Source organism: Moschus berezovskii, chromosome 11 (assembly GCF_049115385.1).
Source record: "Moschus berezovskii isolate FMDL1 chromosome 11, NW_MosBer_1.0, whole genome shotgun sequence".
In the NCBI taxonomy this organism is placed as follows: Eukaryota; Metazoa; Chordata; class Mammalia; order Artiodactyla; family Moschidae; genus Moschus; species Moschus berezovskii.
Window position 1 is genome coordinate 106429561 of NC_142470.1, and position 20753 is coordinate 106450313.

The 20753-nt window shown below is 53.2% G+C and overlaps 2 protein-coding genes across 2 annotated transcripts; one reads left to right on the top strand and one right to left on the bottom strand.

The window, feature by feature from the left end:
• Positions 1–82: 82 nt before the first annotated feature.
• CIAO1 (cytosolic iron-sulfur assembly component 1) lies at positions 83–6902 on the bottom strand. The gene is made up of 7 exons (XM_055400477.2): positions 6618–6902; positions 5631–5779; positions 5065–5176; positions 4863–4951; positions 4416–4617; positions 3218–3305; positions 83–2402 (listed from the first exon to the last, which is right to left on the bottom strand). The coding sequence occupies exons 1-7, from the start codon at positions 6754–6756 to the stop codon at positions 2162–2164; spliced, it is 1020 nt and encodes a 339-aa protein (XP_055256452.1). The 5' UTR covers positions 6757–6902; the 3' UTR covers positions 83–2161.
• A 166-nt stretch (positions 6903–7068) lies between these two features.
• Positions 7069–20159, top strand: TMEM127 (transmembrane protein 127). The gene is made up of 4 exons (XM_055400304.2): positions 7069–7224; positions 7643–7964; positions 16942–17106; positions 17766–20159. The coding sequence occupies exons 2-4, from the start codon at positions 7721–7723 to the stop codon at positions 18071–18073; spliced, it is 717 nt and encodes a 238-aa protein (XP_055256279.1). The 5' UTR covers positions 7069–7224; positions 7643–7720; the 3' UTR covers positions 18074–20159.
• The last annotated feature ends 594 nt before the right edge of the window (positions 20160–20753 follow it).

Here is a 20753-nt window from a genome sequence, read left to right on the forward strand (position 1 = left end):
TGATGGTTAATGTCCCTAGGTTGGCAATTTTCTAGTCTCAGGACCCCTCTACGTTACAAAAAAGTTAAGAACTCCAAACAGCTTTTATTATTTGGGTTATAGCCACTGATGTTTATTTACTAGAGTAAATGCAGTTTAAAATAACAGTAACTTAATTATGTTAACCCTTTATGAAGAACAACTTCCAAAACAAATCCAGGGAGAACAGCATTTTACATTTTTGTAAATCTCTTCCATGTCCAGCTTAATAAGACAGTTGGATTCTCACAGCTGTTTCCAAAACCTGTTGTGTGAATTGAGATAAAGCTGACTTCACACAGGTAGAAAGTTGGAAGAAGTTTCTAAATAGGTTTTTCAGATAATAGAGGCTATGGGATACTATGTCACTACACAGGTGGCAGTTTCTTAAAGGCAATGTGGATATGAAACCTTAGCAGTGAGCATACTTAACCAAGAGCAACACTTGCATTAAAACCCACTTGTGTCTCTTATACTTTTAACGAGTCTTGCCCATGAGTGTCTTTGTAACATGCCTTAGTCATTTGGAAAATGCTCATTCACTAAATTATGCAAATCTTTCAAATGTTAACACACTTCATCACAAATCATGTGTTCCTATCATCACCAATCCCCTCAGAAAAGCCTAAGCATTGAGAAGATGTCAAGCTCCTGATGTCAATACGAGTTTTCACAAATTTGAATTTTTGCTGGAAAGCTTGTTTTATCATTGGCAACACGATCAGTTTCCCTTGAAGTGACAGGGTCATTCCATTCATTTCCCAGAAAATGTCTCCCAAATAGCCAAGTCTAAACACTACAGTTTGCTAGTTCTTCCACAAATGGTTCTGCCATGGGCACGGCGGATGGAGCATGCAACTACACAACTGCCTTTGCTCAGGACAGCCTCACCTCCGTGCGCAGCGCGACTGCTGTGTGCCTGCTTCCGACCGTGCGGTGTGCTCAAGGGCGGAGACCTAATATAGTGTACTTGTATTGGTTCTAGTGAGGGTATTTCTCCGGAGGGGGCAGCATTTTCATGGAGGACAAGGCATGGAGACCCAACTGCAGTATCTGGTGCCACCCCCTTGCTTCGGAGGTGCTGACCTCTAGCTGCCCTGAAGCACTGTAGGGATTTCCAATGACTGGCAGGCACATCTTGAGAACCACGACTTGAGACTGCCCCAGCTGTCTTCAAAATCGAAGCTCATGATTTCCGTGGTACAAAACCTAACTGAAGGCCATGGCCTTGAGGATGGCCCTCAAGTCAAGACCCCCTTGGCCGGGCCTGTCCGAGGACAGCCTGAGACCCCAGCGTTGCGGCCTGTGCTGGTGTTTCTTTCTTTTCAGCGTTACTTCCCTCAGGGGCTACTTTTTACCACTCACCCCCACTATGGAAGTCTAACACGACAGACCACAGTGTATTTATGTAGAGGGCACATACTGTCCCTTTAGGATTTTTCGGCCCCTCCCCCAAGACCCAATTTTCACCCCCACTAAGAATGTATGACTTGTGGCCAACGGTAACTCCCTGCTAGGGTTCACATTCTCCCCATTTATGTCTCAGCACTCCCCCGCTGTCATCACAGTACCAGGCATAGGAGGTATGCAAGGGTTTCTAAGGGAAAGCAGAGGGGTCTCTTATTCTAACAAACCTACATTAAGGAATTAATTTCAGTACTGACTGCATGTCTTAAATGCAAGGATATACCGAGAAACTGGGAAGACAGGGCCTACTTCAGAGAAGGACTCACCATGCAGTTCTTTTAAACTGTGAATGTCCCTATAACGTAAATTAGGACTTGGGACTCAGATTATTTGTATAAAGCTTATAGTCTTAGAAAGGGCTGAGCTACATCCCTCCTATAAAGATATGATGATTATAAATAGTATACTTAACCTCTGCTCTCAAATTGAACACTGCCCTAAAGCAAAATCTGGCTTAAGTACAATGCACAGAGGTTCTGCAGCTCTTTACCAGGGGCTCTGTGTCAAAGGAGGGGGAAGAGTGAGAGGCCCAGGGGCCCTGCGCCCCTCCCCAAGTCTGAATGCAGGAGGGCCAAATAAAGGAAGGTCGAGGGTGCTCCTCCTGGTCCTCTTGGGGGCTGGGGAAGTCTGAGGACATTTTCTGGGGAAGCACGATTCTGTCCAAAGCCAAAGTGGCTCAGATGCCTTCAGATGGCTGATGCTTCCAGAAGGCCAACTCTCCATCGTCACTGCAGGAGGCCAGAAGCCCCCGTTCCTTGGGGTTCCAGGCCACGCAGTTGACATCCTGGGAGTGGGCCTGAGGCATGTGGGCTGTCAGGGAGAAGGTGGGCTGCTGCGGGTCTGAGCCGGGATCCTCCTCAAATACTCGGATGGTATCATCCCCACAGGCGGTAGCCAGGGCCCCTGTCAGCTGACACCTGCGGGGTGGGGGGAACAGGTGCGTCGGTGAGCGTGTAGGTGGCTCCTCCCTCCCAACCTGGCAGGTCAGGTGCGAGGGGCTGGTTCTAGTCCCAGACTCGAGGACTCAGCTACAGGTCTCTTACCCTAGAGCCTCTCTAACAAACATGCAGCTGCAAACATCACCCCGAGCTTCAGGTGCTGCCATCTAGGTTTCTTTCAATGTAATTAACCTAAAAAACTACACATAACTCTGAATTGTACTTTTCTCACTTGCAGCTGCCCTGGCATGAAGTGTTCCTGACTGTATTTTTAAACTGATACCACAGGTCACTTAATTTTACCATACTTTTACTTGAGTCCATTTTTGCTATTTCCAAATGATTGATAGTATAAATATAACTTAGATGCACGTCAACTTTCTCAGTTATTTCAGGTTATTCCGAGGACAGACTCTCAGGGCCAGAACCGCCCTCTGACCGACTCTCCTATGCGAATGGTATGGCCTTCCTAGACTCCCTAAGGCAGAGGCCGTGTCACCAAACCATAAAACCCCAGCCGTGAAGCCTCAGTTTCCAGAATACATATTTCTGGATGGTTTGATGCTGTGAATGGTATGGAGCTACCCTCAGCCTGGGCCTAAGTCTGTCCCCTGCTCCTGTGAACCCTGGGCCAGCCAATGCTAAACCAACATGGAGACAGTCTAGCCTGATGTGAGAACACGAGGGTGGCTACTCTATATCCCCACATACTGCCAAAAGTGAAAGAGTGCCCTGACTTCTCGAAAATCTCCAGAATGGTTGGGCAGGGTGGAGGGGAGGAGTGGAGGTCTTACCAAGCGATGTCATAAATGGTCCTGGAGTGGAAGCCTGACAAGGTGCAGACACACTTCCAGCTGGCCTCGGAGCCACTGCATGCCACCCCTGCGTGACAGACTTCTCTTGAGCCTCGGGCATACCCATGCCCTGGGCACCTCAGGGGAAAACCTCCCCCACCACAGAGGAGACCCTAACTTGCCCTCCCCTATCCGCACCATCTGTGGCCTCATGCTCACTCCTCTCTCCCCATCCGCCCTGATCTGCCTTACACACTGCAGCCAGACTGGCATTTCCACAGCAGGATTCTGAGGAGACGTCCTGCTCCTCAAAATCCCTTTTGCTACAGACTATGTCTGACAACTTATCCTGCCTTTTAGGAGAAGACTCTTGAGAGTCCTTTGGACAACAAGGAGATCTAACTATCCATCCTAAAGGAAATCAACCCTGAATGCTCATTGGAAAGACTGATGCTGAAGGTGAAGCTCCAATACTTTGGCCACCTTATGTGAAGAACTGACTCGCTGGAAAAGACCCTGATGCTGGGAAAGACTAAGGGCAGGAGGAGAAGGGGATGACAGAGGATGAGATGGTTGGATGGCATCACCGACTCAATGGACGTGAGTTTCAGCAAGCTCTGGGAGACGGTGAAGGGCAGGGAGGTCTCACTTGCTACAGTTCATGGAGGTGCAAAGAGTCGGACACGACTTAGTGACTAAACAACATCAGCTACGCAGCCCAACCTACCTTATTCCTCCCCAAACGCCTCACGCCCTGTGCTCCATCCGCCCTGTGCTCCATCCGCCCTGTGCAGATCCCTGTTCCTGGTCTAAGTCTAGGTCACCTTCGCTTTCGATGCCTTTGCTCACGTGGTCCTCTTTGCATCTAGAATTTCCTTTTTTTCTTTTGTGGCTCTGTCTGGCAACATGTGGGAGCTTAGTTCCCTGACCAGGGATCAAACCAGTGCCCCCTGCATTGGACGCAAGGCGTCTTAACCACCGGAAGTTACAGAAGTCTCTTCTTATGTTAAAATGCTACACATTCCTTTCAGTCTGGATGAAACAGCCCTCCTTCCCCAGAGCCTCCCAGGACTCTTCCAGCACTTTCCCTGGAGCCTTTCCATGGCACATCTATGAAGGGCCCAGTTTTCTGTGACTCATCCACGTGTCTCAGCCCCTCATCAGAGACGGGTCTTCAGCTCCCAGGCTAGGCCCTCACCTTGCTCGTTGCCTGGAAGATACTGGCGCCAGATGCGCACGGTGCGGTCGTCACTGCAGGACGCCAGGCGCTGGCCACTGGGATCAAAGGCCAAGCTCCACACGGTGGACTCGTGGCCTTCGAGGGTGGCGCAGCACACCCAGTCATCCTCCTCCTCCCGGTAGAGCTTCACTGTGTCGTCGTAGCTGGCGGAGGCCAGCAGCTGTGGGAGAGGCCAAGGACAGCACCGAACGTGTGTGTAGGGCCCAGGAGTGTCTGCGGTTCTAAGACTTCTCCCTCCTGGGACAGGACAGTCCCAGGGATGTGCTTTTATAAAGGGACTCACTGACATCTTCTGGTCACAGACAGAGATTCCTGGGAAAGCCAGGTTGAGGCTGAAGAGCAGAAGGCAGCTGGGTACAACCCTCCACATCACAATTCCTGCCCACCAAGATATCTGGCTCTTACCTCCTGGCTCGGGTGCCAAACCACATGTTTTACATCCTGTGTGTGGGAGTTGAGGACACTGACACATTCATACTCGTCCTCTTCATCAACTGTGGAAGAGAAAAGAAGGCGGCACACAAGCTGACCGTCAGGGACACAGGGTGGGGCGTGGGGATTTGGTGGCAGGCTCTCAAGGAGGCTCTCTGGAGGGATCTGCACTCACCTTCCCAGACCCACACACTCTTGTCTCGGCTGCAGGTGGCAAGGAGGTTGCCAGATGGAGCCCAGGCCACTGATTTGACCTCATTTTCATGGCCCTCCAGAGTGGTTACACACTGCGAACAGTGAAGAGGGACAAGAATCAGTGCCAGCTAAGACCCCTGTGGCGCTTGCAAGCACAGTCCCACTGACCCAGGCTGGCTCAGGTTCCTAAACCAGGAAGCTCCCTGGTGGTCCACTGGTTAAGAATCAGCCTGCCAGTGCAATGCACACAGGTTCCAACACTGGTCCCCAGGAGGACTCCACATGCCCTGGAGCAAATAAGCCTGTCCACCACAACTACTGAAGCCCAAGAGCTCTACAGCCTTTACTCCAAAACAAGAGAAACCACCACAAGAAGTCCATGCACCACAACAAAGAGTAGCCCCCACTCGCCACACTGGAGAAAGCCCACGCAAAGCAGCGGAGACTCAGCACAGCCAACAATAAAGTAAATATGAGAATAAAACAGAAGTTCCTAAACCAGCCCTAGGGACCAAACGGGCAACAATCCTGGTCCTACCTACTTACCTCAAAGTCGTCCTCGTTCTTCTTCCAAATGCAAGTGGTGGCATCAAAGCTGGCCGAGGCCAGGTAATTTCCGCATGGAGACCAGGCCACCTTCCGCACGGTACGCTGGTGGCCTTCACAAAGGACAGATTTGCAGCTCCAGCTGTCACCTAAAAGCAGAGGACAGGTCTGAAGCACTAGCCATGCCACTGGGTAATAGGGTCCAGCATCAGAGCCAAGCTGGGGGTTGAAGCTCAGTGAGTGAACTGAACAACAGGCTTTAACTGACTCCAGTTAAAACCGTCTAAGGGGTCGCACAGAGTCAGACACGACTGAGGTGACTTAGCAGCAGCAGCAGCAGCAGTTAAAGTTACAGAAAGCTGGAGGCATCCTTCTGAAACAAATCTGAGGAATCACCCTCCTGATTTAAAATTGTCAAGAGCACCTACGTGCGTGTGTGTGCGCCCTCCCTAAATCACTTCAGTCACCTCTGACTCTTTGCGACCCCATGGACCATAGCCTGCCAGGCTCCTCTGTCCATGGAATTTTCCAGGCAAGAATACTGGAGTGGGTAGCCATTCCGGCCTCCAGGGGATCTTCCTGACCCAGAGATCCAACTGGCCTCTCTTGTGTTGGCAGTCACTACCTGGTAAATGCCCTTGGGATAAAATTTAAACTTCTTCAACTGGTGCAAATTACTCTGAAGCCTACTTTCTTCCTTCTCTTCTCACTTTCCTGTCTCAGCAACTATCACAATTTCCCTAACAGTTTCAGTCTCTTTATTGACATTTTAGCTTCTAGCAGTTGCCGACTCCTTCACCGGAAAACCCGTTCTCAAAGTGGCTAAGGTTCAACTCGAAGAGAACCCCTCCGTCCTCTCCCTCGGCCCGTGACCCTCGTCCCGGGTCTGCCTGCCCCGCAGGCTGCGTACTTCCCGAGACTGGAACCCACACCAAGCGCAAGGAGACCCCTTGGCGGCAGAGATCGTGCAGCCAGACCGGGGCTTACCCTCCCTGCCCCAGATGCGGACGCTGCGGTCACCACCGCACGAGGCCAGCAAGGTTCCCGCGGGGTTCCAGGCCAGGAACCAGCAGCGGGAGTCCGGGTGCGCCAGGATACGGCTAAGCAGCACCAGCGAGTCCTTCATGGCTGCCCGGAGCAGGAGGAGACAAAAATGAGCAGAGCCAGCCGCTCCGGCTGCGGTTCCCACAGAGCAAACCCCCTTCCGCCCGACTGCCAGGGTCCACCCTGGAAATGAAGCGCCCGCTCCTTCGGCCGCGCTGCCTTCTGGGAGTTGTAGTCGTCCCTTTCCCACCCCACTCCCCCAACCGCGGCCCCACTTCCAACTAAAAGCATCACGGCACGTCCTGGAACTACCAGTCCCGTGAGGCCTTGCGCAGGGAGCCGGCGGCGCGCCCGGGCTGTGTCGCGCGCCGGGAACGGGGCGGGGAGCCGGAGGAGGCGGGGTCAGAGGTGGAGGAAGCCGGAAGTGGATCGGGCCGGGGTCTGTCCGGGCGTTGCGGCTTTGGGCCCTGAGATCGCTCGGGTCGGGGTAACCGAGGAGCCCGTGACCGGGACGGAGCGACGCCATCCCGGCACTGAAGCCTGCTGACTGGTGAGGATCAGGAGTCGCTGAGGGGTGGTCCTATCTGGGCACAGATCGCGCCGCAGAGCGCCGTTCCCAGATCCTGAGTCCCCGATCCTTGCGGCCCAGCTTGGCCCTCCGCCCCTGGGCACCCTCTGGCCAGGACCCCGAGTCCGGCTCTTTCTTCCACCAGTAACGGATACCTCCGCCCCAGCCCCTCTTCCTACTGTATTCTTCCAAGGTCCAGCGGGCCCCCAGCCCTTTCCGGGTCATCGTCCCGCACCTCCGCAGCTCCACTCCGGGGACCCCGTCCCCGCCCCCCGAACCTCTGCAGCTCTTCTGTCTCTGCTCGGCCCTCGGTCCCACCCCCATCCCCTGGGGTCGGCCCTGACCTCCTTCCTCCAGCCTCACCTGCTACGAACCCAGTACGTTGCTCTCCTCCCCGCAGACAGGCAGGCTCTGTGCGCCCCGCGGAGGTCGGCGGCGACCAGCAGCGACCGCGGAGCGACGGCGGGCGGCTCCGGACATGTACGCCCCCGGAGGCGCAGGGCTGCCCGGCGGGCGCCGGCGGAGGAGCCCGGGAGGCAGCGCTCTGCCCAAGCAGCCGGAACGTAGTCTGGCCTCGGCCCTGCCGGGTGCCTTGTCCATCACGGCGCTGTGCACCGCGCTCGCCGAGCCTGCCTGGCTGCACATCCACGGTGGCACCTGTTCCCGCCAAGAGCTGGGGGTCTCCGACGTCCTAGGCTACGTGCACCCGGACCTGCTGAAAGGTGAGGGCGCTGCGCGCCAGCCCTCTTCTTTCTGGGTGCCCGGGCCTCCTCGGCAGGGTGCGGACCGGAGCTGAGATAGCCCGGGGTAGGCACCTGGTTGAAGGAAACAGCCCATTGCTGCCCGATGTTCTTGCCCACCAGGTGGCTCTGTTTGGGGTCCGGCCCCTCATTAATTCTGATGTTATTCAGCCAAGCACCCACTCCTCAACGCTATGGTAATCTGGACTGTTATTTTCGGCTTCTGCTGGGGGAAGGGCGCTGTATATCAGAGGGAAGATAAGGGTACTAGGCATCACAATTACCTGTCTCCTTCTAAGGAGCCCTAGATACAGGAAGATTTTTTTGTGTGTGGGGGGTGGGGGGTGGTCAGCTTGAGGAAAAGGAACTTTAAAATACAGCTAGATTTTTAAAAAGATGTTTGTGAGTTCTGCAGTCTTTGGATTGTTGTTAGAGAAAAAAGGAGTTTACGGTATTTTCAATAACCAGAAGTCAGTTCCATTGCCACCCTCAGTAAAACAACAGGAATTTGGCTCGTGGAACCCTCACAAGTGTGATAGAATGAGGTAAGGTTGCCTTGTTTATTATGGTGCTTCCCAGCCAGGGAGCCAGAAGAAAGGGGAACCAAACCATCATCTTTACTGGATGGAGGGGAGACCAGTAGCCCATCTTTCCCAGCCCTCCTCTCTGGTAATGAAGGTACAGGCTGTGTGGTGTCGGGGCAGTAGTGCACTGCCTGGTTTTTTACAGGGAAAATGGTCAGTGGATTGCAAAAAGCCCTTATTAACAGCAGAGTTCATTACCCCCAAGGCCTTTTGAACCATTCCTGAAGGTTTTCTCCATGTGCCACTCCTGGCTGTAATTCATCCAGATGTGTGTTGGCCCATGTCTCAAGATTCCTGTTCCTGTTAGGTATCTTTAACATTGTCTGTTTAAGGATTCACATTGCCTGGGGTTTGGTGAAAAGGTCAAGTTCTCTTTGAGTGCCTTGGATCATATACCACTTGTGCAGGTTGAGGCTGAAAAGCCCTGTCCTTGTGGCCTAATGTTGTCTTTCTCTGAGAGTTCTGTTGCTGGTTTGCATTTCTCTTGAGTTTTCAAAGCTTTCAGATGATTTTGTAGAGAACAGGATGGGGACTTCTGGTTTGTTTCCAGATATCACCATGATAGCTTTCACTGTGTTGGCTCACTAAGACCTATGGGCTTCCCTGGTGGCTCAGATAGTAAAGAATCCACCTGCAATGCAGGAGACCCAGGTTAGATTCCTGGATGGGGAAGATCCCCTGGAGAAGGAAATGGCAGCCCACTCCAGTATTCCTGCCTGGGAAATCCCATGGACAGAGGAGCCTCACACACTATAGTTCCTGGGGTCACAGAGAGACACGACTTAGCAACTAACACTAACACTTACCCACAGGATGGAGACCGCGTGCTATGCAGCTTTCTCTGTGGCCGAAAGCCCATCAAGCTTGAGTCGAGTTAGGGTGACTTTTCTGTTAGCATGTTCCCCAGAACTTGCCTTCTTTGAGGCACAGCTGCCACTTTCCACTGCTTCGTCCAGACCTTGGCAGTTGATCCCCTTGGTGGTCAGTATTTCAGGTGCTTGGTGGCATATCAAAACTGGGAGTGTACGTGCATGCTCAGATGTGTCCTACTCTTTGTAACTCCATGGACCGTAGTCTGCCAGGCTCCTCAAGAATACTGGAGTGGGTTGCCATTTCCTTCTTTAGGGAATCTTCCTGACCCAGGGATTGAACCCGAATCTCCTGCATCTTCTCCACTGGCAGGCAGATTCTTTACTGCTAGCTTCCTGGAAAGCCCCCAAGCTGAAAGGGAATTCGTGATGCCTCTCTATTTCAGATTGTTCCTAGGAAGGCTTATAAAATTCCTGCGATGGAGGGAGGGGCCCATCTGATTCCATGTCTTTATTCCAAAGGTCCAGGAAACTGTGTCTCAGAGAAGTGAAATGATCTCTGCAGGGCACACAGCTGGGAATGGCAGAGTTGAGTGCACCTCACTTTTGACACCAGTATAAAGTGATGCCGTCTCGTTTATGTTTGCTTTACTTCAGCTGTCATAAGGAACAACCCTCAGATGGTTTATCTCACTTTGGCATACATCCTTGTCAAAGGCACATCAAAAATATATTCTTGGTTCTGTTCTCCTTTGTTCACACATGTATCTACCTTTTCTCAGAAATTATCCAAGCTGGACTTTGTCTTTTATAAGGCAGGTCGCCTTCACCTTTACATGGTGCCTGCCTGTCCATGTGTTTAGGGGTCTTAGCCCACGAATGGTTTCAACCTGGTTTTCCTTGGTCTCCTACGCCATTGCAAGCTGGGAACACTTGGTGTTCTGTAACAAAGGAGTTGACAGTGCTACCTCGTGAGCTATCACAGAAGGTGGTGAAGAGTCTGCAGGTCCCTGATTGCTTCTCTTCTTCTTTGTGCATGCTTAGTTACTCAGTCATATCCGACTCTTTTGTGACCCTCTGGACTATAGCCCGCCAGGCTCCTCTGTCCATGGGACTCTCCAGGCAAGAATACTAGAGTGGGTTGCCATTTCCTTCTCCAGGGGATCTTCCCAACCCAGAGATAGAACCTGGGTCTCCTGTGCTGTAGGCGGGTTCTTTACCTTCTGGTCCACTAGGGAAGCCCCTTCTTCTCTGTACCAGTTGGCTTTCGGGTGCCCGCTGGGCCTTCAGTCGTTTGCTACTCTGGAGGGCTGTGCCGAGCCTCAGGGTCTAGCAGATATCCTAGTGTGGAAGCCTGGCTATTCCCCATCTCAGGAGAGGGCAGAGCTGTGGGGTACAGGCCTCGTCCCTGTAGGAGCTTCCAGAAGGAGAGCAGACCCTGCCAGGTCTCTGCAGGTGATGGGGAGTGGAGCAGGCCAACAGGCTTTGGCATGATGCCTTCCCGTTTCTTGGCCCCCTGCCTGAGTACCAGGCATCACGCTAAGCACCCTTCATGCCTGGCTGTAGTGTCACCTAAACGACTTCTTTATTTGGTAGGTAACTGTCCTCACCCCCATCATACACACATGAGCACTCCCAGGTCTCGGGCCCAGGCTGGTCTCTTACTAAGGGGCACCAGCTGCTCCGAGTGGCACGGACTCCACCCTCAGCACTGTGCCTCAGAGCACACTAGACTTTTCCTCCATCCGAGCTGTCCTGGGCCTCTTACTTCCTCGTTCTGGCTGAATTTTTCTCACAAGCCCAGGCAAAACTATGTTTTTTATTTCTCTTCCCCTCTCGTTGCTGGGCTGAGTCAAAGTCCATCATCCTCTCTCATTCCCAGAGCCCTGAGGCTTTTACAAACGCCAAGGCTCAAAAGATCCTGTCAAGAATTTCTCTGCTCCGTGGGGCTGCCCCCTTCTCATGCAGCTCTTCAGCCTGGGCCAGGGGACCAGAGACGTGCCCAGACCTCTGGTGGCCCCCAGCAGGGGAGCCCAGATAACCATTCCTTCTGAGCCTCAAGCCCTCTCTGCCCCTCAGGTGTGCCCAGCAAGGGGGCAGCGGGGACCACAGGCTCAGGAAGCATCTCTGGAGAATGAGGGAGTGTAGGATGTGAAGTCGGGGGAATCACGATTGACAGCAAGCCATGGGAAGATCAAGGGCCTTCTGGGAAGGGTTGGCGTGCCTGAGGGGTGATGACCAATGCAGCTGGCATTTCCAGATCCTGTAGGGGCGTGTCCTTGGAGGCAGCTGGGCCCGGACCCTTGGGATCTGTGGGACGACCCAGCCGGGCACTGGAGGTCCCTCTTGGAGTCTTGTGTCAGAAGTTTTGTCTGGAAGCTAAAAAGTCAAGAGTAGGGTGCAGTTGTATAAAGTGGGTGGAAGAATGCTGGAAGGACTGACGCGAGGACTCCAGTGAGGGGGGAATAGGAGAAGGGACAGAAGGGAACTGGCGAGAAGCCACTGGAAGCTTCCTGCCTGCTGCCTTTCTGGGTCAGGAGGGGATGAGAGCCTTGGGCAGGTAGACAGGAAGAACGGGGGCCTTCCAAACAAATCCAGCCCAGTGACTCACCAGTGACCTTGGGCAAAGTCAGGTCTGTAGGATCCTATTACACAGCAGCTGCCTTCTTCCCCGGTGACTGGAGGGGACAGGCAAGCAATGGTTACCAAAGTAAACAGGCCACAGCACAACTGGAGCACAGGGTGTGTCCGGTCTGACCAGAGCCTAGTGGATGCAGTGCTGGTGGAATTTAAATTCAGGATTCTGCTCCACATGCCATATCTCTTCACAAATAAATTAACACACACATAAATTAACACACACATAGCATTTGAGGATGGAGAAGGAAATGGCAACCCACTCCAGTGTTCTTGCCTGGAGAATCCCAGGGATGGGGGAGCCTGGTGGGCTTCTATCTATGGGGTCACACAGAGTCGGACACAACTGAAGTGACTTAGCAGCAGCAGCAGCAGCATTTGAGAATGAGCTTCTCTTAGGCAGCCCTCTCAACAGAGCAGATATTCATTGCCCTCCCTGTCACACTGATGTCCGACAGGGGAGGAGAGGGGTTGTAAGCAGGGCTGGGGTAACGCCGCCTGTCTCTGCTGTGTGCTCTGAGGCCCTCTGATGAGCGCACAGCGGGGACGTGGGGCTGCGTTCTGGGATGTCTGTCAGCATCACTCCAAGGGAAGTTCCCATCTGGCTTTCCCCCCTGACCCGGAAGGTTTGCTCAGAGCTTTGGAGTGAGAGAGGCATAAGGCAGTCAGGTGGAAACAAAACCTATTTGAACTGTGGGTGCAAAGCCCCTTCTCTGGACCACATCATCACCCCCGTGTGCTGATCCTGTAGCCCCCACTGGCTGATGTGCGTGGACGGGGCAGTTCTTGGTATTGGGAAGAAAGGCATGCCAGGGAAGACACTGCTGTGGCCACCCAGCACAGAGGGAGTGGGGCTGCTCCATCCTGGCACTTTGGGGTCTGGCTGCCCCCAAGGGCCCCTGTGCAGACGGGGCAGGTGTCCTTGCTTCCATTGACAGGTGAGCAGGCAGATGTCGAGGGCAACTTGCTCGAGGTGATGCATAACCTGTGGTGGGACTGAGGCTGCCCAGTTCACATGCCTTCTGCTTTTTTTTTTCTAATATTTCTTTATTTGGCTGCACCAGGTCTTAGTGGCAGCATGCGAGTCTTTAAGTCGCAGCGTGTGGGATCTAGTTCCCTGACCAGGAATTGAACCCAGGCCCCCTGTGGTGGAAGCGCGAAGTCTTAGCCACTGGGCCACCAAGGAAGTTCCCTGCCTTCTGCTTTTAAAAGTCAAGAGTCTGGCCTTCCCTGATGGCCCAGTGATAAAGAATCCACCTGCCAATGCAGGAGACACGGGTTCGATCCCTGATCCGGGAAGATCCCACCTGCCATGCGCCATGACTACTGAGCCTGTGCTCTAGAGCCCGGGAGCTGCAACTGCTGAAGCCCAAGGCCTTGGGCCTGTGCTCTGCAACACAAGAAGGCACCGCAATGAGAAAAGCCCAGGCGCCACAACTAGAGAGGAGCCCCTGCTCCCTGCAAGTGGAGAAAAGCCCGCACATGGCAAGGAAGACCCAGAGCAACCAAAAATAAATAAATAAAATTACACAGTATATGTATTTTTTTTTTATTAAAAAAAAAAGAAGAAGAAGAACCAGGCTCTGATGGTTGCTGAAACTTAGATCACACCCAATAGGTTTGACCCAATAATTCCCAGGAGGAGCTCCATTCATTGCTTAACGACCCAAACGTTTTTAGCCTAGAAGAGATTTCATGCTTCCAGCTGTTTCTGTAGTGTGCTCAGCGGCCACTGGTGCTGATGGGGCTCTGCCAGCATCTGTGGTCCCTTTTGGCTTCTCTCAAATCCAGCTCTTCAGGATTTGATCGGTTAGCTCCATCGGGGAAGTGTAACACGCCTGACTCTGGTCCTTGGTGATGGTGAGCATCACGGTGCAGGGGAGCCTGACGCTGGTTCGGAGCCTAGCTCTGTGCTGTGTGTGCCCTGCAGGAAGTCACTTAACCTCCTGGAGCCTCTGATTCCTCACCTGAACTGTATGCAGTGAGGCTTAACTGAGATAACATTTGCCCCCTCTGTGTGCACAGGCAGGCGTACCTGGAGGGAGACAAAAGAAACTGCCAGCAAGGTTGTCTCTCAGAGCTTCCCTGGAGGGCCAGGGGTTAAGACGCTGCACTTGCACTGGAGGGGGCTTGGATTCAATCCCTGGTCGGGAAACTAAGATCCCACATGCCATGTGGTGTGGCCAAAATAAAATTAAATTAAAAAAAAACGATATTTGTCTCTTGGGAGGGGCAGCTGAACATCTGTGGAAGTCTTCCTTGTGACTGAAATAAGGGTATTCTGAAACGTAAGCCCCCTCGACGTGTATAAAGGATCCTGTACGTTGTAAAGGATGCTAATACAATGAACATTGTGTAGTCACTGTGCCACCAAAGAAAGGATCTCTGAAGCCCTGGGTGTTCCATTTTTCAGTTAAAACTAGTTGTTAAATTAAAGCTGAGTAGCACAATTAAAGCATCGCTCAGAGGGCCTGGCCTTGTTGAGTAACGCAGGAGGAATCTGAACCCAGCCTGCTGCAGAGCAGAGTGTGATGTAAACCCTTCCACCCTGCCGCTCAGAAGTTATTCTTGGAGGCCCTAGAAGAGTACTTGTGTCCTGCCAGGTCCCTGCCGTGTGCCACGTGGGCCCCCAGAAGAACTGTGACAGAGAGCGTTCAGCAACATTCACAGTGCAGCCAGGACACAGCCTGTCTCTGAGAGCTTTTGTTCCAGGGAGGCCCTGTGGGCTTCTAGACGCCTTCAGGCCCACAGGGCCAGGTTAGATGAAGGCTGGACCTCGTTGCTGACAGAGCTTAGGCACAGGCAGGCCTCCTGGCAGCAGGCGATCACCCAGGCTCCAAACAGATGGTCAGCTGACATGAGAGTGACAGATAGCTCTGAGGGCAGCTTGGCAGGTGACCTGAAGCCAGATCAAGGCATATGAGTCATGTGGGCTCAGCCAACATCTGCCTGGTGAATTTTGCGCCCGAGGCAGAAGTGTGCTCTGTCACAAAGGCCCAGGGCCCCTGGATATATGGTCTGGTTTTTCCGAGTGGGAGGCCAGGCCTCAGTCCAGGTGACCCCCATGAGTCTAGTCAGTGTCTGGTGATTCGAGGCAGCTTGATTGAGCTCAGGTGCCCTCCCCAGATTTGGACTCTTCCTCTAGGCCCAGTGTTACCTGGAGTGTAAGGCTCAAGCCCCCTGTGCCACTTGTGGCAATTCAGATTCCCAGGCCCTGCTCCAAACCAAGAGCTCAGAATCTCTGCAGCTTGGGCACATGCTCTCAGCCAGCACCCTGCTGTGAGGGATAACCAGCATCCCACAGCCTCTCGACCTGAGATCCAGACTCAGGAAAGGAGTGGACAGTGTAAATCTCGTCAGCCCTTTTCAGAATTTTCCAAATCCATTTTGGTGATCCATGGTCTAAATAAAAGAAGAACTTGCTGGTGGCTGAATAGGGGAAGTTAAGGCCCATTTTCTACTTTTTATCAAAGCTTAAAATGGTTTCTTTTTGGATCAGCCTTTATTCTGTCTGTGTTTCTAGAATTATGGCAGGTTGCATTGATATCAAAGGGAACTGACAGTGCAGTCTAGATGGAATAAAAAAAATTTTTTTTAAAAAGAAAGCAAGCACGATATTGAAGTCCCGGAAGAGCATGTAGGTTGCTCACTGGCTGGTGTGCAGTTGTCAGCTTGGGATCTTTAACCAGGACCCTGGGGACTCCTTACTCTGTGAATGTTGCGTCTCCTGTTTCAGCATCTTCCTTTTTCTTGGTTCCTTCCCTCCTTTTTGCTAGAGCGAGCAGCCCCCAAAGGCTTTGCCCTCATTTTGGAAGGTATTTGGTGCTGTCAGTTTCTGAACCTTTCACGCTTTTGTGGTATGAATCTGATTGCTTCTTAGCTTTTCCCATTTCTGGCTTATACTTCAGCTTATCTCTTGTGTCAGGTCCGTTCTAGTTCTGAGGCCCTTTACTTCCCAGTTTTCAGAATTCTGTTTTGCCCTTCCTCTCTTTGTGCAGGTCTAGGTCTTAAAAATTTTTTTTTGTTTTGTTTTGTTTTAGTAGGATTTGGGGAGGATCAAAAATAAATAAGGAGGTCCAGTCTACCAGCTTTCCTCGCATACTTAGTTCTCACTTGTAACTATATGGTTCTCTAAACTGCTTCAGCTTTTCTATTTATTTACTTACTTTGACCACACTGTGTGGCCTGTGGGATCTTAGTTTCCTAACTAGGGATCAAACCCATGCCCCCTGCAGTGAAAGCACAGAGTCTTAACTGCTAGACAGACAGGGAAGTCCCTTCAGTGTCTTTTTGAGTGAAAAGGGGGACGAATGAGTGGCTGGATAGAGAATGGACTCAAATGGGACTCTGGCCGTTGTCCCTTTGGCTGTCTCAGCTCAGAAGTCAAGGGGCCTCTCCTGCCAGCTGGCAGCATGCTTTAGCAGAATGGGGCTAATGTGTCACATTAATTCTCAGGGTCTTTAAAGATGATTAGAAGAGAATGGCAAGTACAGTTAACCCTTGAACAACAATGGGGTTAGGGATGCTGACCCTCCCAGCAGTTGAAAATCGTGTATGATTTATGTAACTTATAGTTGGCCTCTGGATCCGTGATTCCACATCTAAGATTTAACCAACTCTGATCGTATAGTACTCTTGAGAAACAATCCACATACGAGTGGACCCTCGTATTGTTCAAGGGTCCACTGTCCACTGAAGTGGGGTGCTGCACTTGGACTGGTCCCGATGCGGGGGGAGGACTCGAGGCTCGTGGGAGCAGTGACCCAGGGGTCCTGTCTGCTCATACAGGGTCCTCCCCCTTCTCTGCAGACCCCCTGGGTCCTCTCCTAGCTCCCCTGGACTGTGGTGTGGGGAGAACTCCTCCCACGTGGGGACTTCCTGCCCCAGGGTGTTCCTGGGAGCCCTGAGGATTTTGTTCTTCCCCTGCAGACTTCTGCATGAATCCCCAGACAGTCCTGCTCCTGCGGGTCATCGCTGCTTTCTGTTTCCTGGGCATCCTGTGCAGCCTCTCTGCGTTCCTTCTGGATGTCTTCGGGCCCAAGCATCCCGCCCTGAAGATCACCCGTCGCTATGCCTTTGCCCACATCCTCACGGGTAAGCCCGGGCTGCTCCCAGTGTGGGAGCGACTGCCACGGGGCCGGGGCATCCTGTCGAGTCGCAGGTGGGGACCAAGGCGCAGACAGTTCCTGCTGCTCATTCCAGCTCTGGCTTTTCACAGAGCACTGGGATGGCGGGGCAGACCCACTCGGCTGAGCCGGAGGGAGCAAATGTTGTTAGAATTTCTATGAACTGTTGTCACTCTCCAAGAACGGGATTTGAAGCTCGGCTGGGCTCATGGGGCCCAGAAGGAGCCAGAGAGGAAACACTGTGTCTCCCTGGAGTGCATGGTCTCAGGTTCCCTCTCCTCCCCATTCCTGTAGATCAGGCTGCTCTGCTGGTAGAAGACTTTTCTCTTTCCTCATAATGGGGCTGCTGTGTTGATTTGACCAGGGTTAGTACTGACTCTGGATACCTATTCCTCTTAGGCATCCAATGACCTCCAGCAGGCCTAGTAGCCCAATTCCAAATTCTTAAGACAGAGAGAATCTGACTGGCCTGGGCAGGGTCAGGCCTCTGTCCCTCACCCTGGCCACAGGGTGTGGGGCCAGGCAGGTTCTCTTAGAATGGGGTTTGGGTGGGAAGGCTGCAGCTGGTTCCTCAAGCATCCAGGCTGCGGGGTGCCTGCTAATCCCCTTTTCCCGTTGTCCCCTCAGTCCTGCAGTGTGCCACAGTCATCGGCTTCTCTTACTGGGCTTCTGAACTCATCCTGGCCCAGCAGCAGCAACATAAGAAGTACCACGGGTCCCAGGTTTACGTCACCTTTGCTGTTAGCTTCTACCTGGTGGCTGGCGCTGGCGGGGCCTCCATCCTGGCCACAGCAGCCAACCTCCTGCGCCACTACCCCACGGAGGAGGAGGAGCAAGCGCTGGAGCTGCTCTCGGAGATGGAGGAGAACGACCCCTGCCCCGCAGAGTACGAGGTCATCAACCAGTTCCAGCCGCCCCCGGCCTACACGCCCTAGTGCCCGCCGCGGGCTTCGGTCCCGGGCCGCCCTCCCCACCACAGCGCTGCCCCGCCCAGAGGTGCTCCTTCCCCAGCAGGCCTCACTGGTAGGGTCCTGACCACCGCCACCAACCTTCCCCGGGAGAGGCCCTACCTTTAGGGCTGTTCCTGGATCCCCACTCTCGAAACCTGGGGTTCACTGATTTTAGATAACACACTCTTTTCCCTCTTGAACCTGCCTCTCCCTCCACGGTCGCTAGTCATTACCAACCAGGGACGGTCACACACGTTTCCCGCTTTGTGGGCCTGATCTCTGATGCTGAGATTTTCCCTGGGGTGCTGTTGACAGTAGACAGTCCCTGATGGAAGAATCATCGCTGGAGCCCAAGGGAAAGGGGACTATGCCCCGCAGGCTTGCCTCATAGCTGTCCCCACATGTCCCCCAGCAGTAACTCTGAACCGAGCCCCTCTCCCGCCCCTTCTGGGAATACCCAGCACAGGGCTACCCGCTCTGTGGATTTCTCTGCACTTTAGTCTTTGGACTGCCCATCACATGGGTCCTGTTTTTGCGGGAAGAAGGGGGGGCCTCCAGGAAGCAGAGCACGTGCCCGCCCTGCCCCATCCCTGGCTGGTGGCCCAAGACCCAGTGGGGACAGTGGGTCTCCTGAGGCCCAGAAAGGACCAGTGTGAAGAGGACCGCATCTCCCCAGCCCCATCACCTGTTAAAATGTGAGTGGTTTTAAAAGGGAAAAACAGCCAAGCAACACCACCAATACTCTCTTTTTAAACTAGTGACGAGAACGTCGTCTATTGATCCCATTCCTTCTGGCCCTGCAGCGTTTGGGGCCCCTGTCCCTTCCAGTCCCTGGCCGTTGCTCCCTGAATCTCTCCCGGCAGAATGCAGCCCTCCTCCATCCCCCCCCACAGTGACCGTGGCTCCTGGGGGCCTTCCTGAGGGACCCAGAGCTGCATCATTGCCCGGTGGCAGGCTGAGGACTGTGGCCTGGCTGGCTGGCCAGCGTGGTGCTCCTCAGGACTGCAGCGCTGAGACATAACCTGGCCTCCGTGTAGAAACAGGGGCTGCAGCAGGGCAGGAAGCCCACCACCCTCCACATAGGAACCACAACCAGGGGACCCCCGCTGTGTGAGGTGTCAGAGCCGCCTGGCCAAGATGAGCAGACCTGCCTGTGTCCTTCAGGCTTGGCGGGTCCCCTGGACTGTGACTTGGGGCGGCGGCTGGCTGCACACCCTTCTCCCCTTCTTGAATGTACTCTGGTCTCACAGCGTGCTACCAGCTCTTTCTTGCCCGGCTGTCACTGGCTGTCCTATTTGCCACACGTGACCCTGGAGCAGCTGAGTTTTCTGCCCTGAGACCTGGGAGAAATCTGTGGGAGAAATCTGAGCGCTTCGGTGTGGATCCAGATGGCCACGCTTCTTGGGAATCAATGTCCAGGGTTGAGCGGAAAAGCAGACAGATCTTCGTGTCCTTCACAGGCCATAGACAGAGTAAGACTGGAGAACGGACACCATCGTTGACCTGTGGCTTGAAGGGACTGTCATGTCCCCTGTCCTTCCGTGGCCAGACTGCCCAAGGGTGTCTGGACAGATGTCCGTGTGGGCGGTGAAAGCTGTACCTGCGCCTGAGTGAACGGCTGCCTGGGGCTCAGTGTGATGCCAAAGCATCCCATGGTGACTCTTTGTCACTCCTCCAGACTCTTCTCTCAGGCAAGAATGTGTGATACCTGAGCACAGTCATGGAGCTCAAATCAGTCTCGTCTTGCTGTAACGTGCGAGTTTGTCTTTGGAAGATTTCCAGGGCGCGGACAGCTCTCTCTGACCCTGGGGGTCTGAGCTGGCAGACAGGAGACCGGGCACCGAACACGCATGCCAAAGTGACCGGTCACCTCACGAGGACCCACACCCAGGACCCTGTGAGCCGTTCCACGTGGTTCAGAATCCAGTTTTTATTCGCTCCTCAAGCCTCTAGCCTTTCTTTCTTTTTTCCCCTGCCCTCCTGACACTGATAGTTGTCATGTAAACTCCCCTGGTTGTGTTCTTTTTTTTTCCTAGAAAAAAAAATTAAAAAGCAAAACAAAGCAAAAAAACCGAAACCACAAATAAGAATGTAGTTGCCAATGAATCCCTGTCATTTTTCTGTCCCAGTTTTCCCAATTTGGTTTGTTCCTTGCCTGTTGGAGAAGCAGGAGAAATTGAAGAAGGGAGTTCCCTGGTGGTCCAGTGATTGGGACTCCACACTTCCACTGCAGGTGGCACAAGTTCAATCCCTAGTCAGGAAACTAAGATCCTCTGTGGCATGGCCACACACACACAAACAAAAAACAGAAATTGAGGAAGTGTGCCCTAATTTTTAAAAGGTTAGAAGGAACTTGAACCTGCTTGCTCCATGCGAGGCATCCGCACCTAAACAGTCCTCTAATCCTGACAACTTCCACCCCGAGGTTCCAAGGCTGGGAACCAAGGATGCATCCCCCCAGGTCTTGACTTCAGACCCTGAGCTCTTCCCTCTCTATCCCATGAGCTGCAGAAGAGCGTGGCTTCAGAAGTCCAGCCCTTGTGTGCACAGACTTCAGGCCCAGGACTTGCAGAAGATGCACGTTCTTTAGAAGCTACGGGGAATGATCCCTGACAGCCCCCACATTCCCTTTACCCATTCACAGTGTCAGCTGGCACCGGGCCCC